This window comes from Candoia aspera, chromosome 7 (genome assembly GCF_035149785.1).
Source record: "Candoia aspera isolate rCanAsp1 chromosome 7, rCanAsp1.hap2, whole genome shotgun sequence".
Classification (NCBI taxonomy): Eukaryota; Metazoa; Chordata; class Lepidosauria; order Squamata; family Boidae; genus Candoia; species Candoia aspera.
The window spans coordinates 56,074,602-56,096,854 of NC_086159.1; the positions used below are offsets into that span (position 1 = coordinate 56,074,602).

At 41.8% G+C, this 22,253-nt stretch overlaps 1 protein-coding gene across 1 annotated transcript in view; it reads left to right on the top strand.

Moving 5' to 3' along the window:
• The window catches only part of TES (testin LIM domain protein), a 35,268-nt gene that overhangs the window by 5,293 nt on the left and 7,722 nt on the right, over positions 1-22,253 (top strand). Inside the window, exons 2-6 of the mRNA XM_063309502.1 lie at positions 5,076-5,161; positions 10,710-10,962; positions 12,062-12,397; positions 19,572-19,787; positions 21,909-22,067. Of these exons, the coding sequence (XP_063165572.1) occupies positions 5,076-5,161; positions 10,710-10,962; positions 12,062-12,397; positions 19,572-19,787; positions 21,909-22,067 (1,050 nt within the window). The remainder of the gene's footprint in view (positions 1-5,075; positions 5,162-10,709; positions 10,963-12,061; positions 12,398-19,571; positions 19,788-21,908; positions 22,068-22,253) is intronic.

Here is a 22,253-nt window from a genome sequence, read left to right on the forward strand (position 1 = left end):
CTATATTTCAAAAATGCAGAATTCAAATGCAGGCTGAACTCAGTCTGGATTCCACATGGGCAGGGCCTAGCATGGTGCCTGAAGTTTTCTCTGGCTGTATTATCTGAGGAAGTGGATAGGGTCATCTCTAGGGTGACCTTGGCTACCTGTAGGCCGGATCCTCAGCCTTCCTGGCTCCTTTGGGTGGCTGGGGGAAGGAGTTCCATGGAACCAAGGTGTTATTAACACTTCCTTGTGAGAGGGGAAAATGTCTGGCTTTGAAAGAGGCCATGGTGCGTCCCTTCCTTAAGAGGCCCTCCCTGGTTTCATCCATGTTAAACAACTACATTCAACCTCTAACCTTCCTCTTTTGGTGAAGGTTGCTTAGACAGTGGTTCAGGATCCACTGCTGAGCTCTGGATTGTTTGGACCAATTCAGTCATGGTTCAGGCCTTGGCACAAAACCAAGATGGCATTGGTCACTCTAATAGATTATCTTTTTTTTTATGATTGTCTGCAAGGGGGTGGGGATTGGGAACACAATCAGTGTTCCACTCCTTACTTAGCCGATTGTACCAGTCAATGATAGTAGAAAAGGAGAAATCTGCTTCCCTGTGGGCTACTGCAGGGGTCCATCCTTTCCCCTCTGCTAGCGATATGAAGCTGTTGGGAGAGGTCATCTGGCAGTTCGGGGTTTGGTATCATCAGTATGCCAGTGATGCCCAGCTATATATCACAACCCCAGGCCAGACTGGGGATGCTGCTGAAGTCCTATCAAGATCAAAAAGACCAAGCTGGCATTGAACCCAGACAAGGCAGAGTTGCTCTTTATGCACTGGGATTCTCTTTCAGACCCAGTGATTACCTGGACAGGGAGGCACTGCCCCTGAAGGAGCAGGTCCAGGACTTGGGGGTCCTTTTAGACTCATAGCTCCTGCTAGAGCAGCAGGTAGAGGCAATGGGCAGGGGTCATTGCTCAGTTTTGACTGGGGTACCAGTTGCAGACTGGGATAAGAGGTCCTTGTGACAGTGAGTGTTCAAATGGGATGTGTAGGGCTTTGGTGTCACTATATCATTTCTATAGCCTTTTGTGGCAGGGCATGTGATTGAAACAGTCTCTGTGGTTGTGTTTTGGGATTGGCCACAAATCAACAACCCAGCCCTCTCTTGTGGAAAAGTTGGCAAGACTGAAGCTGTGAGGGTGGGAAACCAAAGAATGGATTCACCTTCTGTTAGGATGTGGACTGTAAAGCAGCTGTGGGGTCTGCACAGTGGTTCCAGCAAGTTACAGCCATCCAGCTGAGGATATTAAGAGGTGGGCTGGTCAGGATGCCTTTCCTCTTGAACAGCACATCCTGTCAAACCCAGCCAAGCCTAAAGTAATTGGGACCCCAGGTTCTATCTTTGCAGAAGTTAAGGGTTTCTTCCTGGTCAGACCGTGCTGTAGCATGTAGCTTTCAAGATGTTACTCTCTATAATTTCCTTGGGCCTCCCAGGAAGCCACAGGGAGGCAAATCTAGTGGAGAGGGCTTATTTTTTTGGCTAAGGTAAAACTTGTCATGTTAAGCTAGAAATTCTGGAAATTGTAGGGACAGCATAACTCCCAAGAAAAAGGCAAGGGAAGGTAAGAGTCCCTTGAGTGACGCCAGATGCAAACTGAGATTTGGACAATGCAGGTTAACGGAGAAGGCAGCCAGTGCTGACTCCCCAGAAGCATTCCAAGCTGATTAAAACAAGCCCTTTTTTCCTTCAAACATTAGGCTGCCTGTAACCAGTTGTAACACTTGGCTCTGAAGTAATATTTTAGTCATGAAGGCACTGTGCAACAGATGATTTTAATCAGTACCCTTATAATGCCTTTCATATGCAGACAGGTTTAAAATCAGACTGGACATGTTTAAAATGCCAGATGTTTTTTAGAATTTTTAGCAACTGACATACAGAAAACTCTTCTGGCAATATTTCAAATGACCTATGTATCTTAGTTTCTTCCATGATTCCATTTATGGAGAAATTGATTCCATCCTCCGTTAGGCACTTGCATGGGCCAATATGTTATAGTTTTGGATATGCTGGAAAGCTAGTTTTAGTGTTCAGAAATAATTCCATGTCAGTCCAATGTAAAGTATAGTTTCTAGCAATTAAAACGCATGTTCTGAGGTAAGTAGTAACAAGGATTATGAATGTACCCATGCTTGAGATCTGCTTGTCTTGAAGCTTTTTAAAGGGCATTCAAAGTTCAGTGCAGCTAAACTGGAATAAATGCACTTGCTGACTTCAGTAGGATGTACTGTTTGTTTCCAGGGGGGAAAAAAGTCAATTTCTTTTCTGCCCAATAAATCTGCGTGCTCAAGCACTGTTAAAGAAATAAATTTTGCATAGGTTTGAAATTATATTAGCGTATAGAAAGATTATTTTCAAGTACTTACACGCTTTCAATCCTGAGAGTAGATTAAGTATTGCCACTGTAATTGGAGCCTATGGCTGAATTAAGGAAAATGGTAGACTGTTAATCACTGTTGCTTTCCTATATAGGTTAAAATCTAGTGATTAAAGAATAGTGGTACATGAACAGAGCAATATTACAATAAAGCAATTTGTCTTAATTAAAACTTAATCGAGTATCTAAACAGTTCATTTTATGTCATTATACTATAAATGGTTTATACTGTAACAGTTCGTGCTATAAGCTGTTTGTTTCATGAACAGTTCAGTTCACGTCATTATGCTATAAATGTATTGCTAAATAAATAATAGTCATTGTGGAAAACACAATGGGCTGGATCCAGAGTTGTGTGGTTCAGCACCTCACAAACCGGACGTTCCAACTGGCAGAAAGGATTTTCGTTATTTCACTTGTGATGCCTTCTGTCCCTAAAAAGACACAAGATAGTGACCAAAATTACAGCTCCACCCTAGGCTGCTATAAGACTGTGGGGAGTCTCCTATGAGTCCTGGCTGCTTTTCTTTGCAGAGCACTCAACCCAATATCAATTGGTGTTGTTAATTATTAATCTACACAAGCCAGGGTAAGCTATGAGAACTACTTTCTAGTGCCTTTTGATATCAGAGCTTTGCAAACCTTTTAGAGGGCCCCTTTGCAAAGCAAAAGAAGTGCCCTTCTGAATCAACTTCCAGGAGGATTGTGGTAGCTTTATGTAATGATATGTCAGGGTAATTGGCGAAGAAACAACACTGAGCCAAAGTTGCAACTGTAGTTTCTTTATTGTTTCTACCATACACAGAATCTTACCAGACTAAGGGTTCCTTAACTGAGCTAAAGGGGAAAATACCCTTGGGAATCTAGGGTGGTGCCAGTCTAACTTTCTTCCTTGGCCCCGCCCCCCACTCTCCAAGCTGTGCAAGCTGTGAGAATGCTTATCTGCCTGGAATGCGCTCTCTACTCCCTCAGCTCCGAGCTCCATCACATCGCCACCCCCCCCTTCAGGGGCACATTCCATCACATGGTATGTGGGAAAGACCTTGGGAGACTGGGCAAAGAGACACTCCCAAGCCAATGGTCAGATAAGAGACAGCATAGCCCACAGCTGGATAGTGAGCAAGGCAAGAGGCTCAGAAGAGACTCTCCCTAGTTTCTCAGTCTGTAAATGAAGGGGGGGGGTGGAATTGTACTTTTAGACTTGCAAGATCGATGTTGGCCTTGCAGGATAAACCAGATAGGAATCACAACCAGGTGAGCTAACTCTACTTTGTTGTAATGCTACATTGATTGAATCTTGCAAATCTGAAAGTACAGTTCTCCCCCCCCCCCAGACTCCTTTACTGCCTGAGAAACTAGGGAGGGTCTCTTCTCAGCTTCTTGCCCCTCCCACTATCCAGCTACAGGCTATGCTATCTCTTATCTGTCCGTTCTCTAGACAGTGTCTCTGGGCCCAGTCTCCTAAGGTCTTTCCCACATACCATTATACTTCATCTTTTGAAGGCTTTGGGACCAGCTTGCTCAGAAGACTAGAAAACAAACTCAAAGCAGCAGTGCTGAGCTTTCAAATAATGCAGCTGCCTTAACACTTTGAACAGTGGGTTCAGAGAAGTGTTTCATAAAGCTCTTTTCTGAATTAACAGCCCAATTAAATATTCATAAGTAGCCAGGAACTAGTTCCTGACAACTACAACTAGTTCCTGACAAATACACAAAGTAGTACTTCTCGAGAGCTATGTGCAGGTAGTCCTAATTTAGCAACTACCCCGTTTAGTGACCACAGTTACAACAGTGATGAAAAAGTAACTTTATAACCAATCCTCACATTGATGGCCTTCGCAGGTCTGTAAAGCAAAGGAAAGCTGAAGTAAGATCATAAGCACAGTTGCAGTTTCATTTAGTAACTGCTTCACTTAACAACCAAGCTGCCGGTCCCAATTGTGGTTGCTAAAGGATCTGTATACTTTCTAAATTCCAACCGGAACTTGGTTGGTATTTGCAATATATTACAAATGATGTAATTTTTTTTGGAAAACATAGAAGTTAAATATACAAAGCCAAGTTGAATTAACACTAGATACAGTTTTGATCCCCAAAAAGTAGACCCTGACCTGTGGGAACAATCTAGGAAGAACACTTTATATTACAAGATATTGTTCAAAACTTTTTACCACTGATACAAAGATGTGTTGCCAAGGTCAAATTCATGTTTTTAGTCTAATTTGTAGAACAAATTATGCTTTGCTCTGAATCTTTCAGGTATTGCATATCTGGCTAGTTGTGGAATAAAGAAATGAACATGCTATTCTAAAATTTGTAGGCAGACCAATAATGGATATTCATTCTTCTGAAATCCAGCCTTTAATGGAAAAGGGTCAGTTGTATATGTACAGACAAGCATCCACTATCAGAAAAATGTGTTCTATATTGTTTTTTTCTTCATTTTAACTTATCTATCATGACTGTAATCTTTTAGGATACCCAAATAAACCACCATAGCATGATTTATTTCATTGCAGTGCCAAAGTGACAAATTTTTATTTTATTTTGGAAGCATGCCACTCTTCACCCTATCAATAAAAGATATCATATGCCCTAGAATAATAATATGCTAAAACTTTTTTTCCCCTCCCCTTCTCTGCTTCTCTCATTCTAGATGGGCTTAGGACATGAAGAAGGATTTGGAGCCCCATGTTTAAAATGTAAAGATAAATGTGAAGGATTTGAACTACACTTCTGGAGGTAAAATTATAAATAAATAAATTGTAGTGCAGATAAAATCTGGTCATATAAGGCATTATATGCTAAGAAATAACCTTTGTTCTGATACAGTATTAAAACAAGAATGAAGTTTGGAAAGTGGCTATGTTTGGAATTTTGAAAGTATGTGATCGGTCCTCTCCCAAAATGGTCAGCATAATTGGTAGAGCCAATCAGAAAACATCCATTTATCAGATGGGCATACTTGCAAATATTTATTTTATTTTATTTATTTATTACTCATATTTAGCCAATATGTTGGTCTGCAGCTATTTACTTTTATGTTCTAAGAATATCTCTGGAGGAAATGGAAGTCCCAGAATCATTTTTTGGAAATAAAGGTTATGCTTGAAATTGGTCCTCTGTACAGGTAAATAATGAAATAGGTGGAGCACAGAACCAGGTAGGTATCAAAGGATGTGTCTGCAAGCATATTAGTACCCGTGGCATCACACTGGGGATTCAGGCATTAAAATGTGGCACAGGGACACAGTTGGACATGTTTCAAGTCAGGCATATCTAGTGAAGGCCATAAAGCTGATGGATGGATGGATGGAAGGAAAGAAAGAGAAAGAAAGAAATGCACACGGGCACACACACATTTTGCTTTAGAGCCTTCAGTTTAATCTTTTTCCACTAGGTGGGAGTATAACACTTGTTACAGTAAAATGTTTGCTATGAATGAGGAAAAAAATGATGCCATGAGCTAAACCGTGAAGGGCCACGCAAGACGGGAAGGTCATGACAGAGAGGTCAGACTAAATGCGATCCCTGGGGAAGGTAATGGCAACCCACCCCAGTGTTCTTGCCGTGAAAACTAAATGGATCAGTACAACCAGAGATATGTCAGTATACCATCAGAAGATGAGACCCCCAGGTCGGAAGATGGTCAAAATGCTACTGGGGGGGAGCAGGATGAGTTCAACTAGCCCCAGACGTGATGACGCAGCTAGCTCAAAGCCGAAAGGACGGCTAGCGGCCGACGGTGCTGGTGGTGAACGGCGAATCCGATGTTCTAAGGATCAACACACCATCGGAACCTGGAATGTAAGATCTATGAGCCAGGGCAAATTGGATGTGGTTATTGGTGAGATGTCAAGATTAAAGATAGACATTTTGGGCATCAGTGAACTGAAATGGACTGGAATGGGCCACTTCACATCAAATGACCACCAGATCTACTACTGTGGACAAGAGGACCACAGAAGAAATGGAGTAAAGTGGCTAAAGCAATGCTTGGATACAATCCAAAAAAACGATAGAATGATCTCAATTCGAATTCAGGGCAATCCATCTAACATCACAGTGATCCAAATATACGCCCCAACACAGATGCTGAAGAAGCTGAAGTAGAGCAGTTCTATGAGGATCTGCAGCACCTACTGGACAACACGCCTAAAAGAGATGTTATTTTCATCACAGGAGACTGGAATGCTAAGGTGGACAGTCAAATGACACCTGGAATTACAGGTAAGCATGGCCTGGGAGAACAAAATGAAGCAGGACATAGGCTGATAGAATTTTGCCAAGACAACTCACTCTGCATAACAAACACTCTCTTCCAACAACCTAAGAGACGGCTTTATACATGGACTTCACCAGATGGACAACACCGAAATCAGATTGACTACATCCTTTGCAGCCAAAGGTGGCAGACATCTATATAGTCGGTAAAAACAAGACCTGGAGCTGACTGTAGTTCAGATCACGAACTTCTTCTTGAACAATTTAGGATCAGACTAAAGAGATTAGGGAAGACCCACAGATCAGCTAGATATGAGCTCACTAATATTCCTAAGGAATATGCAGTGGAGATGAAGAATCGATTTAAGGGACTGGACTTAGTAGATAGGGTCCTGGAAGAACTATGGACAGAAGTTCGCAACATTGTTCAGGAGGCGGCAACAAAATACATCCCAAAGAAAGAGAAAACCAAGAAGGCAAAATGGCTGTCTGCTGAGACCCTCGAAGTAGCCCAAGAAAGAAGGAAAGCAAAAGGCAACAGTGATAGGGGGAGATATGCCCAATTAAATGCAAAATTCCAGAGGTTAGCCAGAAGAGATAAGGAATTATTTTTAAACAAGCAATGCGCGGAAGTGGAAGAAGACAATAGAATAGGAAGGACAAGAGACCTCTTCCAGAAAATTAGAAACATCGGAGGTAAATTCCAGGCAAAAATGGGCATGATCAAAAACAAAGATGGCAAGGACCTAACAGAAGAAGAAGAGATCAAGAAAAGGTGGCAAGAATATACAGAATACCTGTATAGGAAGGATAACAATATCGGGGATAGCTTTGACAGTGTGGTCAGTGAGCTAGAGCCAAACATCCTGAAGAGTGAGGTTGAATGGGCCTTAAGAGGCATTGCTAATAACAAGGCAGCAGGAGATGACGGCATCCCAGCTGAACTGTTCAAAATCTTGCAAGATGATGCTGTCAAGGTAATGCATGCTATATGCCAGCAAATATGGAAAACACAAGAATGGCCATCAGATTGGAAAAAATCAACTTATATCCCCATACCAAAAAAGGGAAACACTAAAGAATGTTCAAACTATCGAACAGTGGCACTCATTTCACATGCCAGTAAGGTAATGCTCAAGATCCTGCAAGGTAGACTCCAGCAGTTCATGGAGCGAGAATTGCCAGATGTACAAGCTGGGTTTAGAAAAGGCAGAGGAACTAGGGACCAAATTGCCAATATCCGCTGGATAATGGAAAAAGCCAGGGTGTTTCAGAAAAACATCTATTTCTGTTTTATTGACTATTCTAAAGCCTTTGACTGTGTGGACCTTAACAAATTGTGGCAAGTTCTTAGTGGTATGGGGATACCAAGTCATCTTGTCTGCCTCCTGAAGAATCTGTATAATGACCAAGTAGCAACGGTAAGAACAGACCATGGAACAACGGACTGGTTTAAGATTGGGACAGAAGTACGGCAGGGCTGTATACTCTCAACCTACCTATTCAACTTGTATGCAGAACACATCATGCGACATGCTGGGCTTGAGGAATCCAAGGCTGGAGTTAAAATCGTTGGAGGAAACATTAACTATCTCAGATGTGCAGATGATACCACTTTGATGGCTGAAAGCGAAGAGGAACTGAGGAGCCTTATGATGAAGGTGAAAGAAGAAAGTGCAAAAGCTGGCTTGCAGCTAAACCTCAAAACCAAGATTATGGCAACCAGCTTGATTGATAACTGGCAAATAGAGGGAGAAAATGTAGAGGCAGTGAAAGACTTTGTATTCCTAGGTGCGAAGATTACTGCAGATACTGACTGCAGTCAGGAAATCAGAAGACGCTTAATCCTTGGGAGAAGAGCAATGACAAATCTCGATAAAATAGTTAAGAGCAGAGACATCACACTGACAACAAAGGTCCGCATAGTTAAAGCAATGGTGTTCCCCGTAGTAACATATGGCTGTGAGAGCTGGACCATAAGGAAGGCTGAGAGAAGGAAGATCAATGCTTTTGAACTGTGGTGTTGGAGGAAAATTCTGAGAGTGCCTTGGACTGCCAGAAGATCAAACCAGTCCATACTCCAGGAAATAAAGCCAGACTGCTCACTTGAGGGAATGATATTAAAGGCAAAACTGAAATACTTTGGCCACATAATGAGAAGACAGGACACCCTGGGGAAGATGCTGATGCTAGGGAGAGTGGAAGGCAAAAGAAAGAGGGGCCAACCAAGGGTAAGACGGATGGATGATATTCTAGAGGTGACGGACTCATGCCTGGGGGAGCTGGGGGTGTTGACGACTGACAGGAAGCTGTGGCGTGCGCTGGTCCATGAAGTCACGAAGAGTCGGAAGCGACTAAAGGAATAACAACAACAACAGTAAAATGTTTGCTATGAATGAGGAAAAAACTTAGAATCCCCCATTAAGCTACGAGGAACGTTCCTAACATACCAGTTGAGGAATTTAAATTACTGCTATGTGAAAATATCAAGATAAAAGCCTTGTTATTTATTTATTTGGTTGGTTGGTTAAAGGCAGAAATTTGAATCTTTTGTGCTGGTCAAATCAAAAGCAGAAAGCTCTGCTACATCTTTAGAGACTGTTTTTCCCTCTCCCTCTCTCTCCCTCTCTCCCTCTCTCTCTCTGACAATGTTCTCTGATGTATCACAACCAAGCTACTGATCAATAAGCGTACTCTCCATGATGCACGTTTAGGATTACAGCTACCAGCGGAGAGAACAAGTCAACTCTTCCCACTTATAAAAGGTTTTTTTTCCCCTGATTATCTGAAATAATTCTTACTAATAATAGGTGAGTCCTTCTCATAGATTTTTGTACTAAGGATCGAAGATTGAAAAATGGGTTATTTGCTGTGGGAATGGCCTCATGACTAAAATAATAGGTATGTATTTTTTCCTCCCTGTCCTGTGACTAATGATGTAAAAGAGGCAAGACCTTAAATCTGCATAATCATGTTCATCAAACTTCTTTTAGGATAAGGTGTCTGATCTAGAGTTCCAGGACCATATATGGCCTGGAACTGTACATCAATGCTTTCAGATGTTGGAATCTTTCTTGTTGCTCACATTATGGAGAGAAAGGTATGAATAAAACCTTATATTCTCAAACATTTTCAGAAATCTGGGTAGAAAATATATGTTTGTGTTGTGGTGCAGAAGTGACTGCAAGTTGCTCTTAATAATAGAAACATAAGAATACCCCTGCTGGATTAGATCTATTACAGTGATCAAGCAGAAGTCTGTGGGGTGGCTACAAACAGAAGGTAGAGGCAGCCCCATATTCCACTGTAGTGTGCCTGTTGGTATTGAAAGGAGTGCTGCCCCCAAACTAATGGTAACAATTTAGTCTCAAGGTCAGTGGCCTCAAATAGTCCTGTCTTGTCTTAGCCTTGGTAGGTACTGACCTAATTAAAATTATTATCAAAGCAGTGCATTTAAAACTTTACTGAAATGTAACCATTACTTTCCTAATTGTTTGGATGTAAATTGGGAAACTGTGTATATCCTCTTTTGTATTTAAATATAATTTTGAAAGAAAACCTATAGTTAAAAAATTGTAGATCGAGACAAAAATCAGTTAAGTACAAAAACTAAGGATAAATAAACAATACAATAATACAATAAAATTAGTAGCTTTAAATTAGTGAACAACCAAACATCAAATGCTGTTTAATTCTTGTCTACACAGAACTTTGCTACCCACTGAAAACAGAACAAGTATGAAACTCATGTTACATCCCATAAGGGCAAGTTTTGACATTTGGGTGCTACCAAAAAGTCCTTGTCATAGACTCATTAGATGGTAAAGCAAATAATACGGCTTCTAGTAATTGTAGGTAACTGAGAACTTCCTCAGTGTTTCTGGATATTTGTTCATGGATTTTGCTACATACAGTTTTTCAACAGGGAAGATGAGTGGAGCTACATTTCTTATGGCCAGATGTCATAACTACAATTGGGACTTTGCTGGGCTGAATAAGTTCTACAAGACCAGTTCTATTTCCATGTATCTATGCAGTCTAAATTATGCTTCTCTTTTGAATCTAGAAAAATATGTCGAAACTGCAAGTGTGGGCAAGAGGAGCATGATGTTCCCACCAGTAATGAAGATGACCGCAAAGTGGGGAAGCTCTTTGAGGATACAAAGTATACCACTCTGATTGCCAAGCTGAAATCAGATGGGATCCCCATGTATAAGCGCAATGTAATGATACTGACTAATCCTGTGGTAGCCAAGAAGAATGTGTCCATCAATACAGTAACTTACGAATGGGCACCTCCTGTTCAGAATCAGACCCTGGTGAGATATCAGCCTATGATCATAAAGACTCTTATGTCAGCGAAGAATAATTATCCTTCCTACTAATGGTGGGGTTGGGGGGGAAACGAGCAAGTCAGGGATAGTCTCTTTTGGCAAGCAGGAAGTATATAAAATGAATGTAACATGCAAATGACATGATTATCTCAGCTATAATTCATGACTGAGCACGTAGATATGAGGGATTTGGTCTCATGGTTATCTCGTGTAAGTTTCTCTTCAAGCAGCCAAGTGCAGTTGGCTTGCGGCATGGACATAAGAAAAAATAATGGTGTTTGAGTGAGGCTAAGAGGCAAAGTGAAGAGAGTTTGTGTTAATATTAGGAGTAAGCATTACATTGGAGACATCACCTGCCACTTAGGATGATTTATGAATCCCCAAATGAACCATTTGAAAATGACTTCCAGAAATGGGACACCACACTGGGAAAAAACCCACAAACGTATGTCATCTTTAAAGGCTGAGGAAAAGCACTCAAGCATGCACATTTCTGTTACTGTATATGGTCAGAATAAATTCAGTGTTGCCAACCAAAAGAAAAAGCTCCCTCTGGTTTATTAAACGATTCTTCTAGATGAGATAGTTGGATAGCTTCGTTGGGATTTTTCTTTTTCCATTTAGTGCTTCAAGCCTAAGTTTATATAATGTCATGCTGGGTGATCTAAAACAGAAGCAGCTTGTAAACCTTAAGGGGTTTGGGTTTTAGGGAGTATTTAAGAAACTCGGTGCAGATATTTGTCAGTTTTGTTATGTTTTGTCATTAGGAAAATAATCCTTTTTCTGTTGGGAGAGCAACAGCAAATCATAGTTAGGTTAAAAAGCTAACTAAGAGCTAAAAGTCTTCAGTGTTAGTACTGAAGCGGCAGTGGAAGAAAGCCACACTAAATCTAAATCTAAATCCTGCCATGGCTGTTATTAGCTCCTTGTCCCAAGTGACTCATCTCCACATCCACACCTTGCTGTCCGTTCCCCCTGAAGATTAGCAATTTCTGCAGAGCGTTCCTAATCTCCTTTCCTTTTTTGTTCAGAAAGCTGGAATCCCATGGACCATTAATTCTAGCACTTTCTCCTGACTCTTTAGGCAAGGCACTACATGCAGATGCTGCCAAAGGAGAAGCAGCCTGTGGCTGGCTCTGAAGGGGCTCAGTACCGAAAGAAACAGTTGGCCAAGCAGCTGCCTGCTCATGACCAGGATCCTTCCAAGTGCCACGAGCTGACACCTAGTGAGGTGAAGCAGATGGAGCAGTTTGTGAAGAAATACAAGACCGAGGCACTGGGTGTGGGCGACGTCAAGCTTCCGAGTGAAGTGGAAGGCAAAACCGAGGAGAAGAACGCCCTGAAAAATGGCGAGAGGGGAACATCCACTGCTGTAGGAGCCATGGAAGACAAACTGGCTGGTCAGAAAGGAACGCAATATGTAAGTGGCTGATGCGTGTGCACGTGTAGGTGTGAGTGTGTGCACACAAAGGAGCAGAACTGCAGAGCAATGAAAGTAAATTATTTGGAGGTTTATTCTCTTGCAGTACTGGGCATCCTGCCTTCACGGCTTAATGTATTATGACTTTTACCTTTTTAAAACAATGATGGGAGTTTTAGCTTGCAGAAAATCCTGCCCCCCCCCCAAAAAAAGTCCCATCCCTTCAGATGTTGTTTTTTCATGGCGTTTTTGTCCTAACAGTCAGGAATCATGCTGAGACGAGGAGTAGGTCTCTAGTGTTTATTGCTGCTACATAAGACAGAATCCTAACAAACTGAAGAAGCGTGGGAAAAATCCAGACAGATAAACCCCAAAAGTTAAGGCAGGTCTGATCTGTGTCTCTTTGAATGGCTGCTTAATTCCTCAGTACTACGCATGCGTTTCCCCCCTGGATAGAGGCCCCCTCCTGCTCGCCATCAGTACTCATGACAGTTTTTCTGCAAACTAAAATTAAGAGAACAAAAATAAATGTCTCCGATTGGACGTTACCGATGGGAGAGGGAAGCGCGGAATCTGACAATTTTTACTATTGGTTAGACTTTAATGGAAAAATGACCTTAGAGGTCACCTAGTCTAGCCCCATGCTCAGTGCAAGAATCTTTCTTTTACCAAGTATCCGAGATGTAGCAGTGCAGGCTTTGCTTAAATGCCTTCAAGGGTAGCCACCATCTATGAGACAGCCTCAGTTTTTTTTTTCTAAAGCTGACCCAAAATATCCACTTCATAATTAGAATATCTTCTGCGTAGCAATAGAGAGCAATTCGACCATGTAGAAGATGGTAGAGCTTTTACAAAAATATTAATATAACATGCCCAACTGGAGACCTGCATAGAGATCAATATTTTGTCTTTTACTGGTGAGCGCACTATATTTAGATTAGAGCCATTAGTTCCCCAAAGTAGTGTGCTGTGTTATTTTTTTCAAATGTTTTTCAAGAGGAAAACTGATAACCCTGCAGGAAAACAAATCTCCCAAGAGGGGGAGAGAGGAAGCTGAACACTGAATGGAAGCCAACAAAAGAAAGCCAATCTTGTTTCCTCTTTTCCCAGTTAATTTAAAAGGAAGGTGTTTTGCCTCCACTTTAAAATGGAACTTAACAGCTTCCTCACTGTTTGTTTCAATCAGTGAACCAAGCAAAGATACACACTAGAAAGCCACTGTGGTATGCAGACCCAGGTTCAAGTCCCCCCTCAGTTTGTTGATGTTCATGGGGAGACACTCTCAACCCAGCATCCCTCACGTGGTTGTGGTGGGGAAAAATATGATGAAACTCGTAATCTGAGCTTTGGACGCTTCCTATTCTTTCTCTTTCTCCAGAGTGGCCATAAAGAGAAGACCCAAAACATCTGCTTCCTAATTTAAATATATTGTCAATTTCTGAAATCCAGACTGAGTGCTCTGCCTAGTTAAAATGTTAAAATCTTGAATGATTGAGGCAATCCAGGGTCAGAAACAACTATTTAACTGTGGCCTTTTGAATAACATGGGGTTCCCAGTATGATGCCTGTGGCCCCCGTTTGTCTGTTGATACCTTCTTTGGATTCCCACCAGGCTTCCTGTCCCATCAGACTTTCAAAAATATATATTTGGAATTGTTAAAAACTTAAAAATGACACTGGTATGTTGTCTCCAAGAATCTTTATTTCCAAGAATGCCTTTGGGTCCCATATAAATGTCATAAGCCTTCTTAGAAAATAAAAATGGTGGATGGTTACAGCCTAGTGCCTTTTTTGAAAGCGTGCTCACCTTTGGAAGGTAATAGGAAGTCTTCTGGAAGGCAGCGAACAACCTCAGCTGTTTCAGGGACTTTTGCCCACCGCATGGTTCTAAAATTTCCAAAAGATAGGGAATTCACGAAAGACATCCGTTTATGAACTGTAGTATGTTCTTTTCGTGTATAATGACAAACCGGACTTCATTTTAAAAAAAGAAGTGGTTGTGTTCTAAATTTCCTTCGCAACCATGCCAGAAAATTTCAACAATATTCTTGTCTGTTTCCGGTAAATGTTTTCTAATGTCTGGGTTCAAACCGTTATAAAACTAGTTCGGTCAGCCCCTGGCGTCTTTGGACTCTTTGCTACACTGCAGGCTGATTTACAACTAATTTAGAAGATTTGTTTAAATAAAACATGAGCTGGGGCATAGATTAAAAAGAATTTTGGAGTTTATTTAGATTTCATGTATTGCTTCTAGGACATTCTGAAAGATTGTCCCTGCTACTCAAAGTTGTTTATGCTCCCACAATGCCTCTGAGATACGATCGTTGACTTTCTCACATTGTTCATTAATCTAATCTGATAAATGCAATCTGCAAAGGGGGAATGGCGAGCAACTAGCACTCCACACATTCTTCAGCTACAATTCCCAGTATGCCTTACGATTGGTCTGCTAGAAGTTGTAGTTTAAACCACAAGAGGGGCATAGAATTTCCATCCCACGCTAAATCATGAACTATTCTGTAATTGAAGGCTTATCACCTATGCAGCCATTCTGCCTGGCTTGATCTGGGTCTAGTGAATTTTCCAAATTTCTGGTGTAAATACATGAAACTGTAATGGAGTCAAATCATCTTCCCTTCCTCCTTGAGGAAACTCTTAACATTGACAGCAGTAACATTTTTTCCTCTTTTAAATTTGCAGTACTTAAGATACACTGTAGAATTTCCCTTTGTCTGTTTTTTTAATGAATATTGAATGAATTTTTCCTCTGTAATGAAACTAATTATTGAGGTGTCATTAACTGGCCATGATGTTAGTGAGATAAGTGAGTCTCTGTGGGAAATACCCCTATTTCTCTCTTATTGCTTTTCTATGTTCTGCAAAGCTTTGAAATATAATGTAGTATCTCAGTACATCAAAGGGGAAGCACATTCCTCTATTCCTTGGGTGGGAGGTTGTTTCCCTGTCATATAGCTCCTTTTTCCTAATGTGATATCCCTTGGCTGGATGAACGTATGTTCTGTTTTAACCATGGTTTGCTGAACATGCCATATGATCTGGTTCATATATACTGAGCCATAATCCATGACTTGCAAAGCACAGTAGCTGGATTTTTTAATCTTGTTCAATGCAAACCAACCCTCATTAGGCAATCCGTGAATCTAGTCTATAGGGATCACCATCTAGAAGCTAGTATGAAGCTGATTACTCTATTTTGAGTGAATGTTCAAAACCTAGTACTTATCTTAAAGAGTTTTGACCTGAGAATGGAACTGGAACAAATCTCCAAGGAGACTCAGAAGCTTCAGCTAGTCCAGAATGTGGTGGTGCTACTGGTTGTTGTTGTTTATTCGTTTAGTCGCTTCCGACTCTTCGTGACTTCATGGACCAGCCCACGCCAGAGCTTCCTGTCGGTCGTCAACATCCCCAGCTCCCCCAGGGACGAGTCCGTCACCTCTAGAATATCATCCATCCATCTTGCCCTTGGTCGGCCCCTCTTCCTTTTGCCTTCCACTCTCCCTAGCATCAGCATCTTCTCCAGGGTGTCCTGTCTTCTCATTATGTGGCCAAAGTATTTCAGTTTTGCCTTTAATATCATTCCCTCAAGTGAGCAGTCTGGCTTTATTTCCTGGAGGATGGACTGGTTTGATCTTCTTGCAGTCCAAGGCACTCTCAGAATTTTCCTCCAACACCACAGTTCAAAAGCATCGATCTTCCTTCGCTCAGCCTTCCTTATGGTCCAGCTCTCGCAGCCATATGTTACTACAGGGAACACCATTGCTTTAACTATGCGGGCCTTTGTTGTCAGTGTGATGTCTCTGCTCTTAACTATTTTATCGAGATTTGTCATTGCTCTTCTCCCAAGGATTAAGCGTCTTCTGATTTCCTGACTGCAGTCAGCATCTGCAGTAATCTTTGCACCTAGGAATACAAAGTCTTTCACTGCTTCTACATTTTCTCCCTCTATTTGCCAGTTATCAATCAAGCTGGTTGCCATAATCTTGGTTTTTTTGAGGTTTAGCTGCAAGCCAGCTTTTGCACTTTCTTCTTTCACCTTCATCATAAGGCTCCTCAGTTCCTCTTCACTTTCAGCCATCAAAGTGGTATCATCTGCATATCTGAGATTGTTAATGTTTCTTCCAGAGATTTTAACTCCAGCCTTGGATTCCTCAAGACCAGCTTGTCGCATGATGTGTTCTGCATACAAGTTGAATAGGTAGGGTGAGAGTATACAGCCCTGCCGTACTCCTTTCCCAATCTTAAACCAGTCCGTTGTTCCGTGGTCTGTTCTTACTGTTGCTACTTGGTCGTTATACAGATTCTTCAGGAGGCATACAAGATGACTTGGTATCCCCATACCACTAAGAACTTGCCACAATTTGTTATGGTCCACACAGTCAAAGGCTTTAGAATAGTCAATAAAACAGAAATAGATGTTTTTCTGAAACTCCCTGGCTTTTTCCATTATCCAGCGGATATTGGCAATTTGGTCTCTAGTTCCTCTGCCTTTTCTAAACCCAGCCTGTACATCTGGCAATTCTCGCTCCATGAACTGCTGAAGTCTACCTTGCAGGATCTTGAGCATTACCTTACTGGCATGTGAAATGAGTGCCACTGTTCGATAGTTTGAACATTCTTTAGTGTTTCCCTTTTTTGGTATGGGGATATAAGTTGATTTTTTCCAATCTGATGGCCATTCTTGTGTTTTCCAAATTTGCTGGCATATAGCATGCATTACCTTGACAGCATCATCTTGCAAGATTTTGAACAGTTCAGCTGGGATGCCGTCTTCTCCTGCTGCCTTGTTATTAGCAATGCTTCTTAAGGCCCACTCAACCTCACTCTTCAGGATGTCTGGCTCTAGCTCACTGACCACACCGTCAAAGCTATCCCCGATATTGTTATCCTTCCTATACAGGTCTTGTGTATATTCTTGCCACCTTTTCTTGATCTCTTCTTCTTCTGTTAGGTCCTTGCCATCTTTGTTTTTGATCATACCCATTTTTGCCTGGAATTTACCTCCAATGTTTCTAATTTTCTGGAAGAGGTCTCTTGTCCTTCCTATTCTATTGTCTTCTTCCACTTCCGCGCATTGCTTGTTTAAAAATAATTCCTTATCTCTTCTGGCTAACCTCTGGAATTTTGCATTTAATTGGGCATATCTCCCCCTATCGCTGTTGCCTTTTGCTTTCCTTCTTTCTTGGGCTACTTCTAGTGTCTCAGCAGACAGCCATTTTGCCTTCTTGGTTTTCTCTTTCTTTGGGATGTATTTTGTTGCCGCCTCCTGAACAATGCTGCCAACTTCTGTCCAGAGTTCTTCCGGGACCCTATCTACTAAGTCCAGTCCCTTAAATCTATTCTTCACCTCCACTGCATATTCCTGAGGAATATTCATGAGCTCATATCTAGCTGATCTGTGGGTCTTCCCTAATCTCTTTAGTCTGATCCTAAATTGTGCAAGAAGAAGTTCATGGTCTGAACTACAGTCAGCTCCAGGCCTAGTTTTTACCGACTGTACAGATGTCCGCCACCTTTGGCTGCAAAGGATGTAATCAATCTGATTTCGGTGTTGTCCATCTGGTGAAGTCCATGTATAAAGCCGTCTCTTAGGTTGTTGGAAGAGAGTGTTTGTTATGCAGAGTGAATTGTCTTGGCAAAATTCTATCAGCCTATGTCCTGCTTTGTTTTGTTCTCCCAGGCCATACTTACCTGTAATTCGAGGTGTCATTTGACTGCCCACCTTAGCATTCCAGTCTCCTGTGATGAAAATAACATCTCTTTTAGGCGTGTTGTCCAGTAGGTGCTGCAGATCCTCATAGAACTGCTCTACTTCAGCTTCTTCAGCATTTGTGGTTGGGGCGTATATTTGGATCACTGTGATGTTAGATGGCTTGCCCTGAATTCGAATTGAGATCATTCTGTCGTTTTTTGGGTTGTATCCAAGCACTGCTTTAGCCACTTTACTATTAATTATGAAGGCTACTCCATTTCTTCTGTGGTCCTCTTGTCCACAGTAGTAGATCTGGTGGTCATTTGATGTGAAGTGGCCCATTCCAGTCCATTTCAGTTCACTGACGCCCAGAATGTCTATCTTTAATCTTGACATCTCACCAATAACTACATCCAATTTGCCCTGGCTCATAGATCTTACATTCCAGGTTCCAATGGTGTGTTGATCCTTAGAACATCGGATTCGCCGTTCACCACCAGCACCGTCGGCCGCTAACCGTCCTTTCGGCTTTGAGCTAGCTGCGTCATCACGACTGGGGCTAGTTGAGCTCATCCTCTGTTCCTCCCCAGTAGCATTTTGACCATCTTCCGACCTGGGGGTCTCATCTTCCGATGGTATACCGACATATCTCTGGTTGTACTGATCCATTTAGTTTTCACGGCAAGAATACTGGGGTGGGTTGCCATTACCTTCCCCAGGGATCGCATTTAGTCTGACCTCTCTGTCATGACCTTCCCGTCTTGGGTGGCCCTTCACGGTTTAGCTCATGGCATCATTGAGGTGCTCAAGCTCCAGCACCACGACAAGGTAACGATCCTTTGCGGAGGGTGCTACTGGTATGGCCATGTTATGGCCAAGCCACAACATGCTTATGTAACAACTCTGCTATGCAAGCTGTACTGGTTACCCTCAGGCTTCCAGATGCAATTCAAGGTGGTATTTGTCATCTATAAAGCCCTTTGTGGCATAGGGCCTTGTTACTTGAGGGACCATCTTTGTCCCATGGTGTCTGCCCATCCTATAAGATACTATTAAGCAGCAGCGTTTAATGGTTCCTAGGAAGTGTGCCTCCTCTGTTGTAGCACCTGACCTCTGGAACAGCAGCCCCCCCAAGAGCCCTGAGCCTCAATTATCTTTTCTAGATAATCCTTAAAGACCTGACTCTTTCCCCGGGAAGTGGGCTAAGGTAACACCGATGAGGTTGGTTTAGCTGTTGTTGTGTTTATTATCACCCAATTTGAACATCTTTTCCCTTTCACATTTTGGTGCTTGTACTAACTTTTTATATTTTTAGGCCATACACCACTCAGAGTTGTTCTGAGTGGGTGGCCTACATATGTGATTAATAAGTAAATTAATAAATAATAGTTCAGTTCCCCACTTAAACTGAACTGAACTGAAATAGTTCAGTTCCCCTAGTGTGACTTTGTGGTTTCCTTGCAGTTCTGCTTCCGGTGCAACCAAAATATGAAAGAAGGTGACCCAGCTGTGTATGCTGAGCGGGCTGGATATGACAAACTCTGGCATCCTGCTTGTTTTGTCTGCTGCACCTGCAGCGAACTCCTGGTAGATATGATCTATTTCTGGAAAAATGGGAAACTCTATTGTGGCCGACACTACTGTGACAGTGAAAAACCCCGCTGTGCTGGATGTGATGAGGTGAGCAAGATTCTCCTTGGTTGTCCTTTAGTGCCTAGAATAACTAATGATCTATGAGGCAAGGATCCCTTTTGCCCAGTTTTCTATCCCCCGAGACTGGCCATCAGATGCCAAGCAGACATAACAATATCCTCTGGTCAGCATCTGAGCGTGATGGTTCTCCTTAGCAATTCTAGCATCTAGCGTCTTTTTGTACAAAGAGAAAAAAAAGTTAAGTCTCTCTATGCACCTTTGAATTCCATTGGCAAATTAATTCCTTTAATTCTTCAAATAGTTTCATAGGTTGACCTTAACTACCATGTGTGTGCTCATGTTCCTGAGTTCAGAGGCATTCTTTGCTACTACCAGCCAGCACTGAATGAAGTAGAAAATGAGGCATAGAAGCCATCATAATGAAGATTGGATTCAGCTGAATTTTGGCAAATGGAGCATGGGCCATTTGCCTAGGAGGCTTTTAGGAACCTTCTTGATAGAACAGCCCTCCTGGATCTGGCCAAGGCCCATTTCATTGCAGCATTTTTCCTCTCAGAATGGCCAGAGGACAGACAAATAGCCCTTTGGATATCTACAGTATCCTCCATGAATTTATCCCCTGCCTTTTTAAAGACAAGGGACGCGGTGGCGCTGCGGGTTAAACCGCTGAGCTGTCGATCGGAAGGTCGGCGGTTCGAAACCGCGCGGCGGGGTGAGCTCCCGTTGTTAATCCCAGCTCCTGCTCACCTAGCAGTTCGAAAACATGCCAATGTGAGTAGATCAATAGGTACCGCTTCGGCGGGAAGGTAACGGCGTTCCGAGTCGTCATGCTGGCCACATGACCCGGAAGTGTCTCCGGACAACGCTGGCTCTAAGGCTTAGAAACGGAGATGAGCACCGCCCCCTAGAGTCGGACACGACTGGACTTTACGTCAAGGGAAACCTTTACCTTTTTAAAGACATCCAAATTAATGGCCATTACCAGGTCCTATGGTAATGAATTCCACAGGTTAATTATGCACTGTGTGAAGAAGTGATTTCTTTTATCTAAACCTTCCATTCAGCTTCATTGAATGACTCTAGTCCTCATGTTTGAAGAGAGGGAGAAAAAACTTCTCTGTCTCCACCTTCTCTGTATTTTACATTATTTTATACATCTCAGTCAGATTCTCTGTCAGTCACTTTTTCCCAACCCAAAGAATCCCAGACATTCTATTCTCATAGGGAAGGTGTTAAAACCCCAATAATGTTGATTGTCATCTTCTGCGTTTTTCCCCATTTCTATTATATCCTTTTTTAAATGTACATGGTATTTCAGATGCAAACATATCATAGCTTTCTTTATTGCCATTGCAATGTTCTCATTTTTATTTTTCACTGCTTTTCACAATGATCCTAGCATGGAATTCCCCCCTCCCTCCCCTAACGCTGCTGAATACTGAATTGACATCTTCCTTGACTATCCCCAAGGACTATGAATTCTTATCAACTTAGCCAAAATCCAAGTAAACAGTTTTCCTGATATGGACAGACTTATTAGGTTCCATAGATAAATTTCACAACTGTGATGCAATCATTATGAACAGTGGCCTTAAAAAGCCCCTGAATTTCTTTTCTGAGCTTATGTCAGTGAAATGCTATTTTGAATTGAGAGCTATTCTGTAGTCCATCAGAAAGCTCATAAGTAGGCTTTGTCCTAGCTATAACTCAGTCCAGGTATTCTTCAACCTGATGTGTGCCTCTCTTACTTCTGTTACATGCCTTCTTCCTGTGTAGATGGTATGGCTCATAGACCAATTATCCTAGTATCAGTTCAATGAGAATTCAGTTCTGCAAAACCAATTCAATGCATCAGATGTTGCCACGCTAAAATTCCCAGAAACACCAGGAGCGGTACTGGAAAGCTACAGTCTTTTACCCCTGTATAAAAATAATTTGTTATTTTTTCCCTGGATAGTCTGGTTGATCTTTATTTTCACTGGTTTTAAAAGGGACCCTATAAAGTTTTGTTTAAAGAATGCTAAGTATTAAATAGCTGATGTTACACCAGGGCATGCAGGAAGTATATCTTATTTTCTTCTACTACAGCAGATGAACTAATTGTGCAACTAGATTAATATGAGCCCGATAACTTTGTCTTTCCTGTAGCTTATTTTCAACAATGAGTATACACAAGCTGAAGGTCAAAACTGGCATCTGAAGCATTTCTGCTGTTTTGATTGTGACTGTGTCTTGGCTGGAGAAATCTATGTCATGGTTAATGAAAAGCCCATCTGCAAACCCTGCTATGTGAAGAACCATGCTGTGGTAAGAAAGTCTGGCTTTGTCTGGAATATATAACTACTATGTAAAGTTACATATTTAAATGGGCTTTCCCAGAACCTTGTTTCAGGAATAGTTCCTTGAAATACCATTCTCCAGGAGAAAAATAAGAGACAGTACAATCTTACACACTGTATATCTTTTTGATGGCATACTGTAATTAAGATAATA